This window comes from Acinonyx jubatus, chromosome A1, assembly GCF_027475565.1.
Source record: "Acinonyx jubatus isolate Ajub_Pintada_27869175 chromosome A1, VMU_Ajub_asm_v1.0, whole genome shotgun sequence".
NCBI lineage: Eukaryota > Metazoa > Chordata > Mammalia > Carnivora > Felidae > Acinonyx > Acinonyx jubatus.
This window is the reverse complement of record NC_069380.1, coordinates 205008440-205032981: the sequence shown is the minus strand read 5'-3', so window position 1 is coordinate 205032981 and position 24542 is coordinate 205008440. Positions and strand designations below refer to the sequence as shown.

At 36.6% G+C, this 24542-nt stretch overlaps 1 protein-coding gene across 8 annotated transcripts in view; it reads right to left on the bottom strand.

Annotated features, from left to right (window-relative positions):
- Positions 1–10318: 10318 nt before the first annotated feature.
- FYB1 (FYN binding protein 1) overlaps positions 10319–24542 on the bottom strand; it is a 166492-nt gene continuing 152268 nt past the window's right edge. For all 8 annotated transcript variants that reach the window (XM_053201301.1, XM_053201290.1, XM_053201297.1 and 5 more), the window contains 4 exons: positions 23445–23607; positions 14290–14323; positions 11774–11805; positions 10319–10996 (listed from right to left, as the gene is read on the bottom strand). In XM_053201301.1, the coding sequence (XP_053057276.1) occupies positions 10974–10996; positions 11774–11805; positions 14290–14323; positions 23445–23607 (252 nt within the window). In that variant the 3' untranslated portion in view covers positions 10319–10973. The remainder of the gene's footprint in view (positions 10997–11773; positions 11806–14289; positions 14324–23444; positions 23608–24542) is intronic.

Below are 24542 nucleotides of genomic sequence, written 5' to 3'. Positions count from 1 at the left end.
TCGATATTAACTTCTTATTGGAAGTTTCTAAATTTTTTTAGAATTTATGTCGTTTCTAAATTTTTTCTCGCATTTCATAGGTTGCCTTTTCGTTTTGTTGATGGTTTCCTTTGCTGTGCATAAGCTTTTGATTTTGATGTAGTCCTAATTGTTTATTTTGCTTTTGTTGCCGTTGCTTTTGATTGAGGACAACATGGCACAGGGAAATTTTTAGAAGTGATGAAATGGTTCTATTTTTTTATAGTGGTGGTTCTGCAACACTGTGTTTAAAGAGTCAAATTTACCTGTACATAATTTATACCTCAATAAAAAAATGAAAATAACAAAGACCATTATTCCAAGGGGTAGAAAATGTATGGAGTGTAGAATAAGATCTAACATGCTTGAATAGGATTACCAGAAGGAAATAATTGAGAGAATAAAAAGATGCAATATTTAAAGAGATTATGGCTTACATTTTCTAGGATTTATGAAAGACAAAATTAGCAAATATGGGAGAGAGAATGTAGGTAAGTTAGGATAAATAAAATGAAATCCACTCCCAGACACTAAATAGTGAAGACAAAGACGAAGAGATCTTAAAAGCAGTTGCAGAAGAAAGACAATCTACGCGAACTACAATTAGAATAATTGGACTCTCCTCAATAGATATAATAGATGCCACAACACAGAAAAATTATCTCAAAGTGATAAACAAATATAAAAATCAAAATTTCTGTACCTAAAAAAAAAATCTATCTTTAAATAATATGGAAAAATAAAGACATTTTTAGGTAACCAAAAAATGGTAGTGTTTATTTCCAACAGACATGACTATTGAAGCCATTATATGCATTTCAAGAACAAGAAAATGAGCCTGGAAAGATAGCCCAAGATATAAGAAACAGTGATGAGTAAGAAATTGGTAAATCAGTAGACAAATTTAAGCAAACACAGACTGCATTTAATACTATTTTAATATTGGGGATTAAAAGGGAAAGAAAGAAAATAGCTTGCTGTTTAGGAGTGGGTGACCTTAGTTGAACAATTCTAAAGCTCTCAGATTGTTTGAGGGAGGGGTTAAGTAATTGATCAACACTAGACTTTGTGAACTACGCAGGAAAAAATGTAAGGATAACCACTAGGAGAACGTTAGTAGGACATACAGTATAGAATTTGCACATGAGCGAAGTGGGGTGGGGAGAACGAACAAAAAAAAAAAAAAACCAAAACAGAAGAAATAAATCAGTCTCCAAAAACGACAAAAAGGAGAACAAAGACATATGGAAAGAAATCTAACAAATAGGGCAGTGTAAGATAGGAAACAGTTCTGGGGCGCCTGGGTGGCTCAGTTGGTGAAGCATCAAACCTCAGCTCAGGTCATGATCTCACAGTTCAGGAGGTTCGGGAGGTTCGTGAGGTTCCTGAGTTCGGGCGCCTCATCCGGCTCTGTGCAGACAGCTCAGAGCCTGAAGCCTGCTTTGGATTCTGCGTCTCCCTCTCTCTCTGCCCTACCCCCACCCCTGCCGACGCTCAGTCTGTTTCTCTCTCTCTAGAAAGTAAATAAAAACATTACAAAAATTTTTTTAAAAAGATAGGAAACAGTTCTAAATATGTGTACATGGATGGAATACTTAATTGTGAATTTCTCAGTTAAAAGGCAGAAACTCAGATTAATTTTCTTTTTTGTTAATTTTAAAAATCCGACTATGTGGTGTTGACTAGAGGTACACTGAAATTAAAAAAAGTTAAAAATTAAAAGATGAAAATTGTATACAAGATGAAAGACAGTTGGGTACCTGTATTAATATCAGAGAAAATAGACTAAGTCAAAAAACATAACTAGTAATTGAAAATTTTCCAACATAATGAGAAGAGGCTTAACTATAAGGAAGATTTAAAATTACAAATTCATATGTATTTAATAAAATAGTCTCCATAAGTGATAGAAATAGAGAAATCAACTAGCTGGCCATCATAGTGACAGATTCCAACACACTTCCTTAATTATTGTTAGTTTAGGCAGACTCTTCTGATGAAAACTATTCAAGCTTGATTTTCTTACAAAGAGATAATTGTTGGAAGGAGCTAGCACAGAAAAGGAAGTAATCAGGATTCCCTAGAAAAGAGTTTCAAAAAAGTGGTTTGCTTGTGTTTTTATGCACCTTCAGTGTAGAGATACATCTGTCAATTAAGAGAGAAGCCCAGGGATCATGGCTCAGCCAAATTAAAAAAAAAAAAAAAAGGTCACGGGGCACCTTGGTGGCTCAGTCCGTTGAGTGTCCTTTTGGCTCGGGTCATGATCTCACGGTTCGTGAGTTCCAGCCCATCATCAGACTGTGTGCTGACTATGCAGAGGCTGCTTGGGATTCTCTCTCTCTCCCTCTCTCTCTGCCCTTCCCCTGCTTGCACTCTCAAAGTAAAGAAATAAACTTAAAACAAACTAACAAAGTTCATAATCTATAAGATTCCATGTTTTCAAAAGAAGGAAAAATCATTATATGGTTGGTGCCAGTGGTTTTCATATCCTATTTTAGAATTTTCCTGAAGGTCCCACTATGATATAAGAATTTTTTAAGAAAGTAGTTTGTAAATGGAATAATTTTTTCAGTGACCAAAGCATCTGTTTCCGTTCTACTGTAGTACCCTCTTCACAGATATACTTAGGAAACTGAGTTGGTAATCAGAAGGTACTTGGTCAACAAGGAATCAGATAAATGATTTATTTATTTTTTGGGGGGGAAGAATATTTTGCTACTTTACATTTTCACAATCATGTCTAATATTCTGCGTGACCTTTTCTGAACTAATATACGTTTTTACTTTTACTAACTTCTTCTTATAGTAATTAATTTAAAAATTACTGCCATAATTGTGGGACCTTAAAAATTATCCTGAATTCCCTTTTAGTATTATATCGATGCTATTAAATTCTTTAAACTTCCTGTAAAAAGTGCTCAAAGACTTGAAATTACCTGGCCAAATAGCAAGCAATGCTCAGCATGAATGTAGTGGAAATAAACACAGTAGTGTGGTCCTAGGAATGCGTCTCACAGCAGATCCAGGTACGGATGGAACCTTGGCATACGATACTGAGTCGGTCTTGCATATTAGTGGAGAGGGTTAGCACAGTCAGTAAATGGTTTGGAGAAACTGCTTCTCTGGGGAGAAAAATGATTGATATTTCCAGATGGGTTCAAAGAATTTAAGGTGGAAAGCAAAACTGTAAAACTTTTAGAAGAAAATATAGAATATCTCCATGAGCTGGTAAAGAGTTTCTTAAAAAAACACAAAAAGCATTGGGCAATCTCTATTCAAGTGGGGGATGTGTATATTCCACTCTAGCATTTTCTATCCTGGATGTATGCCATAGAGAAACCCTCACACACCTGGAGAAACGCCAACATGAATGTCCATAGTAACATTGTTTATGATAGCAAGAGTTGGATACGATCTAGCATGACTTTAGTAGAAAGACAGAAATATCTGTGGTTTTTTTCACTTAATAGAATGTTATTCTTTTCCCAACATAATGAGAAGTAACAAAAGCAGGTTGCAGAAAAATACATACAGTATGATACTTAGTCATACCAAATTAAGATATAAAAAAATACTTGAAACATCTAATTTTTATTTATTTATTTTTATTTTAGAGACAGGATGAGGCAGGGAGAGGGGCGGGGGCAGGGGGCAGAAAGAGAGAGAGAGAGAAAGAGAGGATGCTAAGCAGACTTTAGGTTCAGTGCAGAGCCCGACACAGGGCTAGATCCCACAAGTCTGAAATCATGACCTGAGCTGAAACAAGAGTCGAACGCTCAACCAACTGAGACATCCAGGCGCCCCAATACTTCAAACATTTTAAAGGATACATACATACGTAAGGAAAGTATAAAGAAATGCAAGGGAATGGGAAACACCAAAATCAGGTACTGGTTTTCTCTGAGAAGGAGGGAAGGAAGGAGTAAAATGTAATTGGGATGAAGTACCCACGGATCTTTTAATGTACTCATAGTATTTCATTTAATGAGAAAACAGTGTTTGAAAGGTGACTGAGAGAAATTCAAAACCGTTATACTATTATTATAAACTGAAAAATTAAGTATTCAGCAAAAAAAAATCTATTTTTAGATGGTAAGAAAGGTTAAGGGGCATTTATGATGGACAAGAAACTGTAATTAACTTATGGTCATAGCTTAATTTCATAAGAATATTGCCTGTTTGTTCACCCATCTTAATTTTTTAAAATATTTTATTTATTTTTGAGAAAGAGAGAGAGAGACAGAGTGTGAGCAGGAGAGGGGCAGAGAGAGAGGGAGACACAGATTTAGAATCAGGCTCCAGGCTCTGAGCTGTAGCACACAGAGCCTGACATGGGGCTTGAACCCGTGAACCACAAGATCACGACCTGAGCTGAAGTTGGTCACTCAACCGACTGAGCCACCTGGGCGCCCCTCACCTGCCTTATACACCAGATGAGGTTTTAGCCTGTTGGTAAAAATTGAATCCGTTTTCAAAGGCTAAACATTTGCTATCTTTTGATAGCAAAGGTATTATAAATAAATTTTTCATAAGTTGCAAAGGCAAATTTGAAAGTGACATTCCTCCCTTTCTGGCAGAATAATAAATCTTATGCAAACCACTGAAATAAGTGTAGAGCACTATAATTGACTAATTTGAAGGAACAATTCTACTTGGAATATGTAAATCCTGGTATTTTAGTTTTTAAAGGGTCAATCATACCAAGTTGTTACCATTTTTTTTTTGTTTATAATGTTTATAATTCAACATTAACTAAATATGTATTTTAAAACTTATGAGTCTCTCTCTTGAAACTGGGTTCTGTACCGTATTTGACACGAACATTTCTGTTTGCCACCTGCATCAAAATGAAAAAGAACCAGCTATTTTCCTAATTTCTGGCTTCTTTGATTCTCACTAACAATTTTCATGATTTTCTGAGACACCCGGGTGGCTCAGTCAGTTAAACTTCTGACTTTGGCTCAGGTCATGATCTCGCAGTTTGTGACTTTGAGCCCCCGGTCCGGCTCTGTGTTGACAGCTCAGAGCCTAGAGCCTACTTTGGATCCTATGTCTCCTTCTCTCTCTGCCTGTCCCCTGCCTGAGCTCTGTCTCTCTGTCTCTCTGTCTCTCTCTCTTTCTCAAAAATAAACATTAAAAATTAAAAAAGAAAACAATTTTCATCCTTTTCATTATTATTATTCAGGAATCGGGAGAAGTGTGTATCATACACACGGAAAGCAGGATATCACAATAATAAGATCTTGAAACTTGGGCAAAGCACATATCACATCTACGTTGCATTTCTTCTGAGCCTGACTTGATAGGGTTGACATAAGGTTTAAATAGGACGAGGCTCAGAACACTCGGCAAAGTGTCTAGCATATAGTAAGCACACAAAAAATGCTAATAGATGGTGAGGATGACAGTGACAATGCAGCCCATATATGGAATTGGCTCGAATGATTTTACCTTTTGAATAAATGAGTAAGATACATAGAATAATGATAAATAGACTCATAATGAACATTCATCTTTCAGATGCCTCTCAACATACTTACCCAGTGTAAAATCTGGTGGCTTAGGTGACATTGCCACTGAAATGATTCAGGATGCTCACAGGACCTTGACAAGCTGGGGCATCCCCTTAATGATGTAAGAAAGGCCAGCTTTAGTGTTTGGTCCATAATATATACACTTTTATGTCTCCTCCTATTTGATGAGAAAGCCCACTATTTCTACAGAATTTTCTTTAAAGTTTATTTATTTATTTGTGTGTGTGTGTGTGTGTGAAAGAGAGAGAGAGAGCGTGAGTGCACACAAAAGTGGGGGAAGGGGCAGAGAGAGAGAGAGAGAGGAAGAGAGAGAGAATCCCAAGTAGGCTCTGGTATGGCACAGAGCCCCATGGGAGGCTCGGACTCACAAACTGTGAGATCGTGACCTAAGCCGAAACCAAGAGTTGGACGTTTACCCAATTAACTGCCCCCACACCCCAGGCGACCCTCTGCAGAAAATTTATTTCTGATCTATCCCTGGTAACTTTTCCCGGTGGGCGCACCCATCCCTCAACTGTGTAAGAATTGACTACTGAAACTCACAGCTGCACCTTACTGGAGAGAGTTTCTCTCAGCCCAAAGAGGCAGTGTTACTCACAGTCATGGAGGAGATTGAGGTTGGGGGGAAGAAGCCTGCGGTAGCCAGCGACTGCTGATGGGGAGATACAAGCCCAGCTCCCTTGTCTCAGGGTGGCTGACTCAACGGAGCCATTTCTGCTCTGGCATTTTCTTTTGGAACCAGGCTGAACCCGGACTGCAGTGAGACCCATGTCTTTATGCAACTCCTTCCCCTGCGCCGTCCCTCATTCTTACAGATTCTTTTTCCTGCAGAGCCCCCTCAACAAATCCCTCACACAAGAATTCCAGTCTGAAGCTCTGCTTCTGGACAACCCAGCCTAAGATACCTTCCGAGTATGTCTGTTTCTACAGCTATATTAGGAATAGGAGAGAATTTTCTGTTGTTTCTCTTGTAGACAAATGCATAAAAACCTTTAATACTTTGTGGTTTTGGTTTTCTAGTCCTGTATCCTGTGTATTTATTTAGATCTCGGAGGTTAGTAACCATTGTAGCTTAGTGCAACTCTTTTAGATCTACACATAGTAAAGACCAGAAACCAAAAAACAAAACAAGATAACAACAAAAACAAACCTCTGGTCCCCTGAAGCAATGTGGGTGGCAACAGCATTTCAGTGCTTCTCTTTCTTTCTTTCTTTCTTTCTTTCTTTCTTTCTTTCTTTCTTTCTTTCTTTCTTTCTTTTCTTTCTTTCTTCTCAGTGCTTTTCTTAACACAGCTGCTACCATATAGGGTGAAGCTCTGACAAGCATATCATGTTAGCTAAAGAACAACAACCTAAATTTAGGGGTGCCTGGGTGACTCGGTTGATTGAGCATCCCACTTTGGCTCAGGTCATGAAAGTCTCAGGTCATGACCTCGCGGTCAGCGAGTTCAAGCCCCACGTTGGGCTCTATGCTGACAGCTCAGAGCCTGGAGCCTGCTTAGGTCTCTGCTCCTCCCCCACTCACGCTCTGTCTCTCTTTCTCTCTCTTTCTCCCAAAAATCAATAAATGTTAAGAAAAATTAAAAAAAAGAACAAAACCTAAAATTTCATCCTAACTTAAAGAGTTTTACTCTCAATATTACTCCTAGAAGTATGATGGAGACTCAAGCTGCCATATCTGATGGTGAGTGTAAGATCATGAGTTTGAAAGGGAAGAGATAGTTTACATGCCTGAATAAGATTCTTCATTAACTTCATTAAAGGTTTTGAAAAATACTACAATATCTCAAAGATCTGTTTCTAAGAACTGAAATGAGAAGGTGGTCGTAGAAGGTATTTCTTTGTTCTTTGTTAATAAGCACCCGGCCACTAATGGTCTGTATCAGCTATTGAGTATTATTCTCAGTTGGGCATGTCCCAAACCACAAACTGACTTTAAATTTCTGTTCCAGGCCATGGCATTTGCAACATATCAGATGCTAAGAAGTTAGTATGCAAGCAGCATTAGTTTTTTTATGATTATATTCCTGTTAGACCTCTCAATGGCATTCCGTGCTTCTAACAGAAATGTAATCTGGCTGTCCTAGACACTAAATAAAGTTTGTCCATCACTCACTCCCACAAAGAGGCTCCTTATTATTGGCAGGTTGGAAAGCTATAGTGTGGCTTGTGCTTCATCTGATTTATTTCGCATCATAAATGGCTGATGTTGCAGAAAAATGGAAAAATGTATGTGTGAGAGGAAACAGGGGAAGGGAGGCAGGGAAGGTTGGAGGAGCCATCTGAGAGCAATGCAAGTCTGACCTTAATGAAGAGGGGAGGGAAGAATGTCAGGAGGAAGCGTCTCAGAGTACTATGCAGGGTAGGGAAGTTTTAGCAAGGCTGTTGGGGAGTCTTCAAGCCACAGCCCCACTACCTGAGGTCTTCTGTATCTTTTAGGAACAGGACTGCTATGCTCAGCCATCAGCTAGGAGCAGTCTGTGGGAAGCCTGGTGTCAGCACAAGTGTGGTGATGGGCTTCAGAGTGTAGAAGGCAGGATCTATGGTGAATTAAGCTCCCCATAGTTGCAGGTCTTTGAAGCACATCTTTCTGGTTGTCAAATGTTCCCTACCATTTTAAGACGATGGGATGAGAAAAGAAAGATAGAAATGGGCTGTAGTTAGAGAGATATTTAGATTCAAGGAAAGGTTTCTGTTGTTTTTTTGAATGGGAAAGACGTCAGTATGCTTGTAAGCCTAGAGGAGGGAATCTGCAAATTGAGAGAAGTTAAAGAAGAGGAAGGGAAGAAGGGAAAGGGCAAAAGATGGGGGGGGGAGTTTGTGTGTGTATATATGTGTGTGTTTTTTTAGGGGGGGCAGGGGAGAATGAGAATGAATTGTGAAGGAAGAAAACTCCAGAGAAAGAGGAAGAAATGGGACACAAGTTGTAGCTTTGAGGAGTGGCATCTTATTCCTTGGGAGAGTGTCTGAATATGATTAAGGTTGGACATTGTTGGAAGTTGAAGGGAATTGTGTTTGATTATTTCAATTTCATTCCAAATAGGAAGCAAAGTATCAGGGGCAATGGTGGAAGGTTTAGTCTTGAACAGGAGGAACAACATCCTCTGAGGTTAAAGCAAAAAGGTAAGATTGGGCTTAGAGAAAGACTTGCAGATGTGAGATGAAAATATGGGAGAGAAAGGCTGATGACCTCAATTTCTTGATGAAGTAGGGGGCAAAGTTATCCGTGGAAGGTTTTATTTATTTGTAGCTCTTCTCATGTGACAAAATTCTATACACAAAACTATAACAGAAATAATATTTGGTATATTAAAATTAATATGTCAAATATCTTTTATATTAAGATTATTACCTATTACATTAATCTTTTGTAGCAATGTGTGTGTCTGTTTCTTGGTGTATAACCCAAAACTCAAATATTCTCTTGATTTAATCTGGAATTTTAAAAACTGACATTGTATTGAATTTATGTTATTCTCAATCAGAAAAAAATTACTGGAAATACACTGTTAGGGTATTATGTATATTTACTACCAAATTTAACAAAACGAAACCACTTTTGAGCTATGTAATTTAGTATTAAAATAATTTTATCATATGAGCATATACTGGCTTACTCCACCAAAAAGTAGACATCAAAGTATTTCATAATTGGGAGGGGACTTTGACATCATTGGTTTTTAATGTAGGGAGTCTCAGACCTCCAGAAATCTATAAATTGAGTAGTAAAGGTTTATGATCTATTTTCAAATCTCAACACACCAAATGGAAATCCCACTTCACCTATATGAAGGCTGAGGTACAATTATTTCTTTTAAAGTTTATGTATTTATTATTTTGAGATAAAGAGAGAGTGTGAGTGGGGGAGGGGCAGAGACAGAGGGAGAAACAGAATCCCAAGTAGGCTTTGCACTGTCAGCTCAAGCCTGAGGCAGGGCTCGATCCCATGCTTGACCTGAGCCAAAATCAAGAGTCAGATGCTTAACCAACTGAGCTACCACCCAGGTGCCCCTGAGGCTACAGTTATTTGAAATGATGTCAATTCAGTAGGGCCACTCTTCAGAAGCTCCAATGGGCCTTTGCAATATTACGATATGGAAAATGCATTAATCATTATTTAATCAATGAGTTTTAAAAATAAACAAAAGCTTCTGAAATATGAGGTTGGGGCTGGGGAATGGATTATAAAAGTTTGAGGTAACTGGTAGTGAAAAAGTTTGGAAAAACTGATTTAATCTAATTCTATAATTTCCAGATGAGCAAACGGGGCAGGGGGAGATAAATAAATTACCCAATCTCACATCACCATTCATTACTAGTAAAGCCAGCATTATGATTTGCATATTTTGGAAGTTGTGAAAAAATTACTTAACATAGGATTTTCCTGTGTGTTAGGGTTTTGCATTTTGTATCATGGTGTTTAGTGTTCTTAGCATTTGGAACCCAAATGCCCCATGTTTTGTTTTGGAGATGCTTTGGGAATGAATATGTATGAGTAGGGAACACCCTACTCGAAACAGTAGGCCAACTTTTCTGTAAAGTGGTTAAAAAAAAAAACAGTTCCACAGAGGTAATTGAAAAACAAAAACCTTCAAACGAGGCTTTGCAGTAAAGAGGTACCATAAAAGTCTAATTAATTTCAAAGTCCGTTCTTCCATTCTTCATAATTTTAGGGTAGCCCTCATTTATATCTACTCTAGTTAAAACAGTACTTTAAACAGAGCACATAATTAAACTGTTAGTGGATGAATCTGCAAAAAGAAAACTTATTTTTGACTCTTCTACAGTTTTAATCTTAAATGTGCATACTAAATGCATACATTCTTATCAAATAATTAACATATATTCACAATTAACAATCAGGGGCAATCTTTATACAAAAATTCTGCTACAGCTATAATTTTTGAAAACATTTATCCCCCCAGCAAGTTCTACCTTTTTAAAGATAGATACTTTGAATGAAGAATATAAGATACAATCATAATTAGCGGTTCAAACAATGGTTTTCCTTCTTGTGGAATGTCTTAAAATTTCCTTCCTTATATTTCTTTATTCTTTGTCCTCATGTTTCTTTAGACAACACAGTCATTTCTTCTTCTTCTTTTTTTTTTTTTTTTTTTTTTTTTTTTTTTAGGAAGGGGAGGTCTACTGATGGTCTCAGAGAAGCGCCTTCATAATTGTTGCTGAGGCAGAAATGGAATATTTAATAATTCTACATCTCATTGACGCAGTCTTCCAAGATGTTAAGATCATTTTCTAAGTCCAAAGTTTCAAAATTTCGTAAAGATAATCAGAATTTTAAAACAAATGGTAATAAGTCGTTTCTGAGTTCATTTTCTGTGATATCCAATAACAGGTCAGCTAAAGCTCAGATTTCATACTGGCGTCAAATGAACACAGCAGAATGAACATAGCTGAGACCTAGTCATTGTCATAGATGCAACCTGAAAAAAAAACAACAACGAATTTCAATGTAGTTATATAGAACACATATCTTCTAAGTGTTCCAAGGTTAGAAATGTGGGTGATTCACACTCCTCTGATTTAGGATTTAAAAAATGTAGAACTGGCTCACTTTATGAAAAAGTAGTTAAATGGAAGACCCTATATGTTCATTGCTCAGTATGCAATCCTAACAGAGTTTCTGGATAGATTTACTCTTTATCAAAATTAGACTCAGGATTATTTTATCTGGCATTTAATTAAATGTACTCTTTGGTAGTCATTCTAATTGAGATTAAAGATGTTAAAATCCAGCAAGAATCATGTTTAAAAGGAAACTAAAAGACCACCTGATTAACTCCATGTATCATTTCAGTTGAGATTAATTTTTTAGATCTTAATTTATAAATATGTGATGCTAAGAGAATATTAATGAGCATTATAGGTTATAAAATAAGTACCTATTAATTGGTCAAGCATGCGTATTTTTGTGTATGAAAGTAATTCATAGTAAGATTAATGGTATAATGAATACTCACCAATTATTTTCATACTTCTGTTTTCAAAGAAAATAAATAAGATTCTTGCTTGATTTTCAGTCATGTGCAAAGATAATATTTTAAAATTATACCATAGCATTTACCTTTCCTAACGTTTTCAAGTGATTCAAATTCTGATCAGATTAGAAAGCTCTAATTTATCCAGCAAGCTATTTTTAGTATTTGTAAGAATGAATTCACTGTTACTGTTCTCTGCGGTGGGTGCCATGTGAAACTTACCATCAGCAATATCATCATAGATCTCTCCATCACTGTAAATACAGAAAATAATTTTTATCTTAAAGAAGGTATCATCTTAACATTAAGGCAATATTTAGATTAAAAAGTTAATCATATGATTTTATATGACACAATAAAGCATTTAAAGCTGAGAAGTTACATGTTATGCTTTTATAAGTGGGAAAAAACTTCATATTCATCTACATCGTCTTTCATTGGCTTAGCCTAATCTTCTGTTCTATTCTAAAAATAACCAAAACCCACAACTTATTCCATATCATAGACACACAAAATAATGGAAACATGCCTCAAGAACATATACCATGCTTTATCATCTTTGGATCCAACCATGTGCCTAGCACACAGCCATATCTGGTAAGAAAAGCTTATTAAGTTTGTTGAACTGAACAAGCTGAAAAATCATGGCATGATACTCCACTGGGGGCCCTAATGGATTTCTTTTAAAAATGTATTTATTTAAGTAATCCCTACACCCCACATGGGGCTTGAACTCACAACCTCGAGATCAAGTCATGTGCTCCTCTGACTGAGCCAACCAGGTGCCCCGTGGATTCTTTATATTTGTTAATATCAGATTTATACTTTTACTTGAACTTCAAATGTTGAATGAAATAGAATACATTTGGCATAGGAAGTAGGTGCACCATTTTTGCATGTTTCTAATTATAATTTGTAAATATGAATTATAAGATATGTAAATATTAGTGACAAAATGAGTAGCCAAGATGTGATTATTATGATGATTCTTATGTCATATAATTCTAAAAATATTTATAGTTATAGGTTACATGCATAATAATAGTTCTAGCGACTTTTACATATTTTGGTTTTACTTGGTTCTGAATCTTTGTGAAATATTCTATTTTACATACCTACTGAATCCCTCCTATGTACCAGGAGATATAAATATGAGTGAGATAGGGGTGCCTGGGTGGCTCAGTTGGTTAAGTGTCCGACTCTTGATTTCAGTTCAGGCCATGATCTCACAGTTCGTGAGTTCAAGCCCCACATTGGGCTCGCTGCTGTCAGCACAGAGCCTGCTTCAGATCCTCTGTCCCCCTCTCTGCCCCTCCCCTCCTTGCTTGCTCCCTCTCTCTCAAAAATAAAAATAAGCTTAAAAAATAAAAATAAAATAAATATGAGATACAAGCTTTGATTTCAAGAAGCTTACATTCTAATGGAGGAAATAATGATATATAAGTAATTAAAATAGAAAGTATTATAAATGCTAATATAGCCTTGAAGTGTAGGATACAGTTTCAAAGTTCAGAAACACAAGGTGACTGTCAGACCAGACCCGCTTTGGGTTCCTGGACTGCCTCTGTGCTTTTATCATGGAAGCAGCAGCAGGCCCTCCAAGTTGGGGCTACTATGGCAGATGCTATGAGTTGCCTATGCCTTCTGTTTGGATCCTCTGAGACTGAGGGAGAGTTTGGCTCTTGGAAATCTGATATAAATGCAAAGAGGACAGATTTTCCTATCATTCATTCAATAAACATTAAGTATCAATTCACTTCAATAGATGGTGAACCAATAATTACTTAGAGTATACTTTCTAAATTCTCTCTTAATCATCCTGTAATAATCACTGATGAAGATGTGGTCCTATGGTTTGCCACATATTCTTTCTTGAAATTTGTATCTTTCATAAAATAGAAAAGTCCCTTGCCTACCATCGTGATTAAGGTTCTGAGAAAAATAAATATATTATGATTATCTTTCTTTTGACTCTTCACTAGTTTTCTGACAAAGCATTTGGCATTGATTTGCCTCTTTCTGATTAGTGTCGGTTGTTTATGGATATACTTTGTGAACCTTCCTTGACTTTATTATAATGCAGAATTCTGTAAATCTTTATGTTGGCATATGACCTGATAATGGAGGTCATTTCTTGCACTGATATGCTTGGAACAGTATCTTATAATGTTTGAGGGGGGACTCTAACAGCACACTGGTAACAGGCTGTGACAACATCTTATTCATAAGAATAGAAGAAACATTTACGACGATCTTTTTTTGGGCATGCTTCCAAAAAGACAACTTAATACTCTACTATGCCTAGTGTGAGTAAAGAAAAGCCCTCAATTGGGGGCCAAATTACTAACAGGTGACATTAGCACCTATTGTGTAGATACTAATTGGTCCCTGATTAATTCAATTCAACCAACTGCATTAATCAATAAGTGAAAGGCAAAATACTTATGAAAGTGTTAGTGGTTTTGACCTGTCTCCAATGTTTGCCATGTCTGTCTCCAATGAATGTGAACTGTATACTCATGAATGAGAAGGGTTCTTGTCTATTTAGAAGAGTAACACTTTATGAAAACCTTAACTTTATTAGGTATTACAATATTGACATTAGTATAGCATATTGTTTTAAAATTTATTTATGATAGTTTAGTAGGTTGTATTATTTAAATGATATTAGGAATCTTTCTTAAAGAAGAGCATAGCATTCTTTTTACAAGTATAGTAGTAGAGGGAAATGAGCTTACTTATCCACCAAGTAACTCCGAAGAACATAACCATCTATGAAAAAAAAGAAAAGTAAATTTTATTAATAGTACAGCATTGAAAAATCTTTACTGTTTCTTTTAAGAAAGTGAAAAAGAATGGAATAACTAATATGATGTAATGTGATCTAATATACTGAATAATTAGATCTATCTCCAAATATGACCCATTTTTCTCACTTGTGTCCACTTTTCTCTCCTTTCTTTCTTCTCCTTTTCTAACTTTTCTCTCTCTCTCCTACACCTCTCTTTTCCTCCATTTACACTCTTTCCCCTTAAAGAGAAACAAACTATCTTAAAGTTACTGCAAGTTGGCACACAAGCCTCTTCCACATTTTACCCTATTTCTTCGAGGTGTTATCCATGTGCCCCAGTCTTGTGAAGAATATGCAGTTTCTCCAAATACAAAAGTAGTTCATAAATAGGTATTCCAAATACCACCGATCAGAACCTTAACTTATAAAATGTGATTAGGTTGAGCAGAGTCAAAACCGTGTTCAACTCCCTTTTCAGCTCAGCAATCTGGTGATTACTTGGGGGAGGATGGAATGGTTTGTATGCCCAGTGTGGAAGATCTTCCACGGCTGCTTTTGCCATTTGACCATGCATTTTCATCTTTCGTGAATCAAATCATTATTTTTTAAATTAAACTGATTTTTTATAGAGAGTCAGTGAGCAAGCCAGAGTGGTAGAAAGAGAGAGAATCTTAAAAAGTCTCTACACCCTTTGCAGAGCCTGACACAGGGCTTGATCCCATGATCTGAGATCAGGACCTGAGCCGAAATCAAGAGTCAGAAACTCAACTGACTGAGCCATTCAGGCACACCTCCCTTTCTTAAATTTAATTTTGTTTTTGAAACAAATCATTATTAGAAGAACACATACCAGGCAGTCTAGTGATTCCCTGTTAAACAGAAAATAGACCCATTTTATGCAAGAAAGCAAAGATTTTTTTTGAGTACCTATCTGTGCCTCTATTGTGCAAAATAATCCTAAGAAAAAATACAAACGATTTTTCCTGAAAAAAAAATGTCTGCTGACATTTAATTAGTATTACTAACATTTGGAATTCGTAGTTTTGGATTGGCACCTAAACACTGCTCTATGCTTGAGATTAGTACCATTTACTGCCTTGTCAATATAGCCTCTAAATTCTTTCACTGAATCAATCTATTGGGCTTGGTCCACTTTAGATATAAGTTTTATTAGAGTAAATGTGTAAAAAATTATAAACCAGGAAACTCATAGACAAAGATTAATACAAATGATAATAAACTTACTTAGACACACTGATGTCATATCGCCATTGACTTAACATGCAAAAACATTTTTTAAAAAAGCTGGGATCATACAAGTGAAACTCTAGATTAAAACTTAAGAAAATGAATTTTTCCTTGAAATACTCCAGGGTAAAAAGAACTCCATCGAAATATTTTATCAAGAAATTCACCACTTTTTTAAGAAATATTTTTTTAATGCTTATTTATTTTTATGAGAGAGAGAGAGAGAGAGGGAGGGCATGTGCACATGAGTAGGGGAGGGGCAGAGAGAGAGGAGGGTAGAGAATCCAAAGCAAGCTCTGAGCTGTCAGCACAGAGCCCGACATGGGGCTTGAACCCACGAACCACAAGATCATTACCTGAGCTGAAGTTGGATGCTCAATCCACTGAGCCACCCGAACGCCCCAAGATATTCACCACTTTTTAATGAAAACTTTATTAAAATCCTATTTGGAGGGGCGCCCGGGGGGCTCAGTAGGTTAAGCGTCCGACTTCAGCTCAGGTCATGATCTCACGGTTTGTGAGTTCAAGCCCCGCATCAGGCTCTGTGCTGACAGCTCAGAGCCTGGAGCCTGCTTCAGATTCAGTGTCTCCCTCTCTCTCTGACCCTCCCCCGTTCATGCTCTGTCTCTGTCTCAAAAATAAATAAACATTAAAAAAAAATTAAAATAAAATCCTATTTGGAAAAGGAAAAATCAAAGTTCTCTTTGAATTCCTGTCATATGGAAATAATGTAGCATATGTCAAAATGATAAAAGAGCAATAATGTAATATTTTCCTCAGAGTATGAAAAGTCAGACCTTGTTATACCTTCCTTTTTTATTTCAGTTAAAGCAAAAGTGGCAAAAATTATTAATGTAAGAACATCTAAAATTAATATCCTTGGTTGTCTTTTATATCACAGTTCTTTTATCGATTTCATGTTAACAGACTTCTAAAAAAAATTAAGGTATATATCATAATTTAACACCATTTTTAAAGGGGAATAAGTTTGTCTCTAACAAATTCAATCTACATGTGTCTCTCAAAAGAGAAAATCTGTGCAGATAACAAGTTTTTAGAAGAAATTGTGGATTTTGTGTCAAGGTCCCAATAGCTGAAATCTGTCTTTACCTGTACTGATGTTTGGGGCTAAAATAAAATGTGAATAGTGCTCTATAGACAGTAATGGTTGCAAACTCCTCACTAGTTAAAATTGGTGGTTCTGCTTATGTTTGAATTTTTTTCCTTAGAATAGAGCGGGAAATAGGGGCGCCTGGGTGGCTCGGTTGATTAAACATCCAACTCTTGGTTTTGGCTCCAGTGATGATCTCATAGCTTCATGACTCTGAGCCACCCCCCATCGGGCTCTGTGCTGACAGCACAAAGCCTGCTTGGGGTTCTCCCTCTCCCTCCCTCTCTGCCCCTCCCCTGCTCACACTCTCGTCTCTCCCCAAAATAAGTAAATAAACACTAAAATTTTTTTAAAAATTGGGAAATAAAAGAATACAATAATAAGTGTTCTCATGATATATTCATGTTTAAATTAATAATTTAAAAATAATGACATGTATGAGCTGAAGTTTTTACAGTGGAGGTAATCTCATTGTGAGCTGTTCAGGCTTTGCAAAGTCTCTGAACTAAAATTAGAAGATACAAAATTAGGAAAATGTTTAAGAGATTATAAACTGCTGCCAGAGGTTGGACTCACTCCAGCATTGAATATATTTCTGTTTTTTTTTTTTCGTCTTTATAATATTAAAGGAAATAAAGAACAAAACAAAGAGAATATAATCACCATTTTTGGATCTTAAAGTTTTCTATTTTCCTGTGCTTTTAGATAATCTACTTTCAAAAACTCATTTATGCTAAAATTTATAAGTAAGCAATAAACAGTCCTTCACATGACCAAAGTCAGTAACTCATGATATACGGCTTAATAGCCTGTCTTCACAAAATTAATTATAAAATACGTATTCTTCTAGATTCTAAAGCCCCTATTACATTTCCTCCTATATCTTGCCTGTGTGAGAGCTCTAAGGAATGGTTTTCTCTTTTGTTGAATGCTCTGCTGTTGCTGTTGCTTGTGTGTGTGAGATAAATAAATATGACTGATTGTGAACATTATCTCAGAAACATGTATCAAGGAGATGCGGTGTGGGATGTACTGTATTCCTCTATTTTAGTTTTCTGAAGTGATGTGATAATTTGGGGCTCATTAGCTGTAAAATTACTATTGTATAGCATCTTTACAGGGTTAACGACTTTTAATAGAGCATAGGTTTTGATGTCTAGTACCTTTAAAAATCTCTAAAACTTCATTCTCTTAAAAGCATGATTCATGACAGTGTAAAAACAAGTGACTTACCATGAATTTTTATATTTTATATAATCTCCCCATTATAGTCCCTAGAAATAATTTTTTTTGCAGTAGAAAAATGATCTCCTTGCTTAAATGTTCCATGTACATCCATTATAAGGAAAATTAATGAAAAATATGAAGGAAATGAACAAAAAAGTCATCACGGCTCCATACCACGTAGAATGGTCGCCATGTTTACTGTGGGTGCTGGCGTACCACGGATTCTCACACAAAATATGAATTTATTATTTGGAAACTTCACATTCATAAAGCAGAACAGTGGCTTGAAACAAATGTTCTGAATTATGCGGTGGGTTAGAGCTAACTGAGAAAGTAATATCCATGCCTTACATGTGCCAGTTCTCAGGATTGACTCACCTTCCAGAAGGTTGTTGTGAATAAAATTATGAAGGAAATACAAAATCATCTTTGGAAAAGTAGAAAATATCTTCATTCTAATGTTTCCAAATTTTTTACTTAGTAATAAGCAACAAAAAAAGTAATGTTTTTTTTATTATTTCATTTGTTCTAACAAGTCCAGATATAAAGTTAAATTTACTCAACTTGGCTTCACACAGTTTAAAAACAATAAAATCATGTTGCATAGATTTACCTCAGCAAATGGAATAATATCTGACTTCAAGGAAACATGGTCATAATATAACAGACAGAAAAAAATAAAACACTGCGTATAAGACTAGATATAAATTATTAGCCTTGTGTTACAGAAACGTTCTCTCTCCCTCTCTTCTTTCTCTCTGTCTCTCTCTATTTCTAGGGCTTCAAATCAGTAGACTTTTAAAATTTCTGAATTAAAAAAATTTTCTTCAGTGAGCATGTTTTATATTAAACTGAAAACAAAATAACTTAAGGAAAGAAATGATCAACTGGATTTGAGAAAATCTAAACTCTCTTTGAAATTCCCCTTTCTTAGATGCCCAAAGGAAATGGAGAACATTTTAACCACAAATAATTCAGTTCATGTCTCCTTCCACACTTTTTATAGAAAATTTTTTCTCTGGTGACAGGAAGTGGAAAAACCCACAGCTTATGAGACATTGAGTTGTGGAATATGTGCAAATATTAGTGAGAAATTCTAAACATTTGGGAATGTGCCAGAAATACATATTTAAGATCTCAACACCTCTGCGATATGTGTTTCCATAAGTCAGTGAGTGAACTGATCAAATGTGATAATGCTTGTGAAAGTGGCTTGTACTCCATTCCACAATGGGAAGAGATTATTGTTCATGTTTTCGCCTCTAATTTCTACCATTACAAAATAAGTTGAAGTAAACTATGCTTTCTTTTCTCTGATGGATTGAAGAATGGAAAGTAAGGAAATTGTTAGGGTTACCATGGTGTTGGATTGCAAATGCCTTTATGGCGGTCAGATGTAGAAACAAGGAACTGAAAGATTTAAAGTCTCCTAAATGATACATAACAAGCAAACCACATCACTAAAGCTAAGATGGAGAACTTCTGTCTTCTAACAAGTGAAACTATTCCATAGACTTCTTCCTGTGTGTGTCTATATGTCAGACTTTCATCTGGTTTTCCAACTGCAATCTCCAAATTGTTACATTCAGTTTAGTAAGCCAGCCCTGAGCAAGATGCCAGGCACCAGGAGAGGTACTGGCAATACAATGTTGAGAACATTTCAGTGAAGCTACTCTCAAGCTCAGAGGCTAATAAGAATAATAGATTGGTAAAACGGTAAGGACAATTACAGGGACAAAAGCCATAGCATGGTGGGACAGAGGAGAGATGAACTGTGATTGGTGACTGGGGAGCAGGGAGTGGATGTGCTCCCAATTTTAGATGACAAATGGATTGTTGTTAATAGACAAGTTGGGAGGCACCTGGGTGGCTCAGTCGGTTATGCATCTGACTCTTGATTTCAGCTCAGATTGCGATCTCACGCTATGGGAGATCGAGCCCCGTGTCCGGCTGCGCGCTGAGTGTGGGGCCTGCTTGGGATTCTCTCTCCCTCTCACTCTGCCCCTCTCCCACTTGCATGATCTCTCTCTCTTTCAAAATAAATAGTTTTATTTATAGTTATTAATAGTTCAAAATAGTTATTAATAGTTATTAATAGTTCAAAATAAATAGTTTCTCTTTCAAAATAAAAAAATAGACAGTTATGGGCATTCGAAGTAGAATGAAATAGCACGGAAAGATAAAATAGCATGGCATATTCAGGGAATGACAAGGAAGTGATATATATTTTTGGAGTGTCAGTTGCAGATGGAGAATAGTTGATGAGCCTGAAGACAGATCTAAAGAGTTTTACGTATTAGCCTAAAGACTTTGTGTTTTTAAAAATAATATTTGAACAACAGTGCGGCAGGTGGATTGGATGAGAGTAACAGTAAGGTAGACATATCGTTTGAAAGGCTATTGCAATAATCTAGATGAAGAAGGGTTAAATCTACACAATTATCCCAAATCCTATAGACGTACATGAAGAATGGATCAGAAATTAGGGAAATTAAGAACATCAAGGATCCAGTTCAAGGAAGGAATAAGCAGGAGGGTTAGAGAAATTAAGAAAAGCAGGAGATTTGGCAAAATAAAAGTGAAATTAAGCAGATATGATAATTAAAATTTGGAATGATGCTTAACACGAAAGGTAACAATAGATGCTCCAGGTGGCCTTGCCCATAGACCTTCACCCTCACCACACCAGTGACTTTGCTTCACTCAACTTTCAACTGACAGCACTTGCATTTTTTTTTTTTTTAAACAGATCTCTTTTCTTTGGCTTCCAAAGCTCTTTGTCAGCTTGCCCAGTATCCTGAGTGGCTCACCACCTGCCCAGGAGTTAGGCTTCAACTTCACATGGACAGGAGTTGATGTATAAGCATCGCGATTTATTTCCCACTGGGTGGGATAACACTGCTACTCTGAGTTCCTAACTGGAATAAGCTCCAGTTATTCAAGTGGCAACCTTTTCCATAACAAGGCTTTGTTGACTGCCTTTCTCTTCCTGTCCACTTTTCCACTTGCGCATGATTTTTTCCCAGAATCACCTCCTAAATGGGGAAGCCAAGTTAAGACAAAGGCCAGCCAAAGAAAGTATTTAAATAAAAAGCAACAGGTACACAAGTGCTACTGGTTTAATCATCAGGTTTCCATTCTGTTTGGGATGGACCCCAAATCACCTAAGACTTGAATTAGTTATCAGTGAGCTTAGGAATTGTAAAGTGCACTTGGTATTGCACCAGAAAAAAATGATAAAAGTTACATGGAACCCTTGATTGTTGTCTATCAGTACTTCATGCAATCTTTCCACTTCTCGTTTTTAACTGATGATAAATTCTAAGAGGGTAGTAGCCCTCCAGTATTCATAGCAGTATTCAGAATTAATGATATGCAAATAGGAAGTGATAGATTACAAAATCATCCCTGAGTAGTTACTATTTTCTTCATTCTTTTTTTTCTAAATGTTTGTTTATTTTTGAGACAGAGACAGACAGAGTGAGAGCAGGGGAGGGGCAGAGAGAGAGGGAGACACAGAATCGGAAGCAGGCTCCGCGTTATCAGCACAGAGCCCAACGTGGGGCTTGAACTCACAAATCACGAGATCATGATCTGAGCCCAAGTCTGACGCTTAACTGACTGAGCCACGCAGGCGTCCCTATTTTCTTCATTCTTAAGGTCCACTGGCTTCTAGGAAGTTAAGGGTCTCTTTCAAATTTCTGTTTCTGGTGCCATATCTTCTTGCTCATCTACATCTATACAAGTTGTTGATGAGGTCATTTACACCTTTGTTACTCAAGAGTTTGTTCCGTGAACCTCAGCATCAATTACCTGGCAACTTGGTAAAATGCAGAATGTTACACCTCATCTCAGACCTACTGAATTAGAATCTGCGTTTTTGACAAGATTCCGATGTGATGTGTATGTACGTTGAAACTGAAGACCATTGCTTTAGATGGGATTAGTTGCTAAAGAATCTCAGGACAGCGTGGCAAGGTTGGTCTGAGGCTTGTCGCCTGGGGAAAGGGCCACATGACAAGTACTAGGATAATTTTCTCTTATGAAAAAGCAGAGAAAAGAAAACAGGTTCACTTAGGCTCATCACCTCAATCAGCCACTATTGGCCGTTTAGTTAATTTCTTTTATTTACATAATTTTTTGATATGGGTATAAGTCCTATCCCACATGAAGCAGGCTTCTTCCTTCTCTTTCTATTGTGTCATGAGAATTTCTGCACATTAATATCATAGTCATCATGTAAATATTCAGGCTGGTATATTAATTATAACTTACTTCATACTTTTTAAAATTTTTAAACTCTTATTTATTTATTTATTTATTTTAATATGAAATTTATTATCAAATTGGTTTCCATACAACACCCCGTGCTCATCCCAACAGGTGCCCTCCAAAATTTTTAAACTTTTAAATGTTTTTTCTGACCCTTTCATGCATAGAGTTTTTCGGCACTTAAAGCTATTCCTTGCGTTGCATCCTCACAAATGCTAGTGTGGATGTGGGTTTTCTTTGTCTCCTGGAGCACTGTCTACACATTATCTCCAGTGACCTTTGGGTGTTAATACTACACTACTCATGCCTTTAATCCTTTGTATCCACATTCCATTTTCTCCTTTTGAAAGCCAACCACACCTCCTCCATGATAACTTTAGATCCATTTCCCCAACCTTGAGTCACTGGTTTTATTCTTAAAACTCCCATTTCAGTTCCTGTCCCTGAGTCACCTTCCTGTCATTAAAATTCGACTCAGAGTTCATGTTTCCACACAGACTGCCCAAGCTGATATGGGGCAGCCACGCTGACCATTCAATTTTAAATACAGGACACATAATTTCGAATTACTCTTCCCCGGACTTTAAGTGAAATAAGCTTCTTTTTAAAGTTTGACAAAAACATTTCCATCAGTCAGTTTTAATAGCTGATCAAGCCAAAGAAGACAGGGACTCTCTTGTGTTCATTTGGAAGAGTATGTTGTATTAAGTGTGTCCAAATGGGAAATGAAAACAAGTAAATTTGCAAGGTAGGAAAACTGGAAATTCTGTACGTGACATGTGCTGTATAATTTCAAAACCAGATGACAGCAAGAGCCACTCACTGCTTAGCACAGTGGTTCTTGCTTCAGTATACTTAAGAATAAGCTAGGGATCTTATGATCACAGGTTCTATCTGCCACCCCCCAGAGCTCATGACTTAGCAGGTCAAGAGTGGGGCCAGGCAACTGTGATTTTCATACACAAAGGGTTTTCTGATGCTGGTGGTCTGCGGGACTGCATTTTGGGAAGTACTAATTTGGCATTACTTTGGCACCACAGTGCCGAATATAGCAGGTGAGAAACGATAAAGGATGAAAATAAGATACGCTGATTTCAGCACCGCAAATCTCTAGTTTCTTAATGTTTTCCACAATTCATAAAGCATAGAAAAAACAAAGTTAATAAAACAAGGGTGATCAGGAAAACGTGTCTGATTATTAAATCCTGGAATGCCATATTGACAAAGAGTAAGCAGTGACTTACATTTCCCTTCTTCATTCCTGCAGAGAACTTTCGTATCATCAGTGCTTTGTATAACTTCGAGAGATTCACCGGGCTTCACCTGTAGATCTCTGGTCCCCCACCTTTTAGAAGTTAAGGAGGGTGCAACTTTGGTTGAATATAAAACTCTAATTTCACCATCATACTGGAAAAATACAAACATTTATATTATTGATTGATTGATGTGTATTATTAAAGTAATACATTTACTGACAGATTTATTAAGAAAGTCTTTGCTAGGGCGCCTGGGTGGCTCAGTTGTTTAAGCATCTGACTTTGTCTCAGGTCATGATCTCACGCATGGTTCGTGAGTTTGATCATGCATCGGGTGAGCTGGAGCCCGGCCTTGGGTAAGCCCTGCTTCTCTCTCTCTCTCTCTCTCCCTCTCAAAAAAAAAAAAAAAAAAAAGTCTTTGCCAAACAAGCAAAAAATAATGTAAAAGCATTACAGAAAAATTTTCGAGAGAAAAGCCACTCATAATCTCATGAAACTAATATAATCATTATTTTTAAAATTAAAAAAATTTTAAGTGTACACGTGTGTTGATTTGATACACTCATATATTGCAAAATGATTAGCAGTGTAGCTTTACCTAACACCTCTATCGTTTCACATGATTACCACTTTTTGTGGTGAGAACACCTAAGATTTACTCTCTTTACAACTTCCAAGTATATAAGACAGTATTGCTAACTATAATCACCAGGCTATACCTGAGACCCCTAAAGTTCATTCATCTCATAACTGAAAGTATGTACCCCTTTGACCAATATCTCCTCCATCCGCCCACCCCAGCCTCTGGTAATTATCACTGTATCTTGTTTTTGTGAGTTTGGCCTTTGAAGAGTCCACATATAAGTGATATTATAGAGTATTGTCTTTCTCTGTCTGACTTATCTCACTTAGCATAAGGCCCTTAGGGTTGTCACAGTGGCAGGATTTCCTTCTTTTTCTTAATTAGTATTCCATTACATATACATCATATCTTTGTTTTATCCATTCTAGTTTTAGATTATCCTCTTACTAAAGTTCAAAGAACAACTAAATGTAAATGATTATTGCAGCATATATAGTGCATGT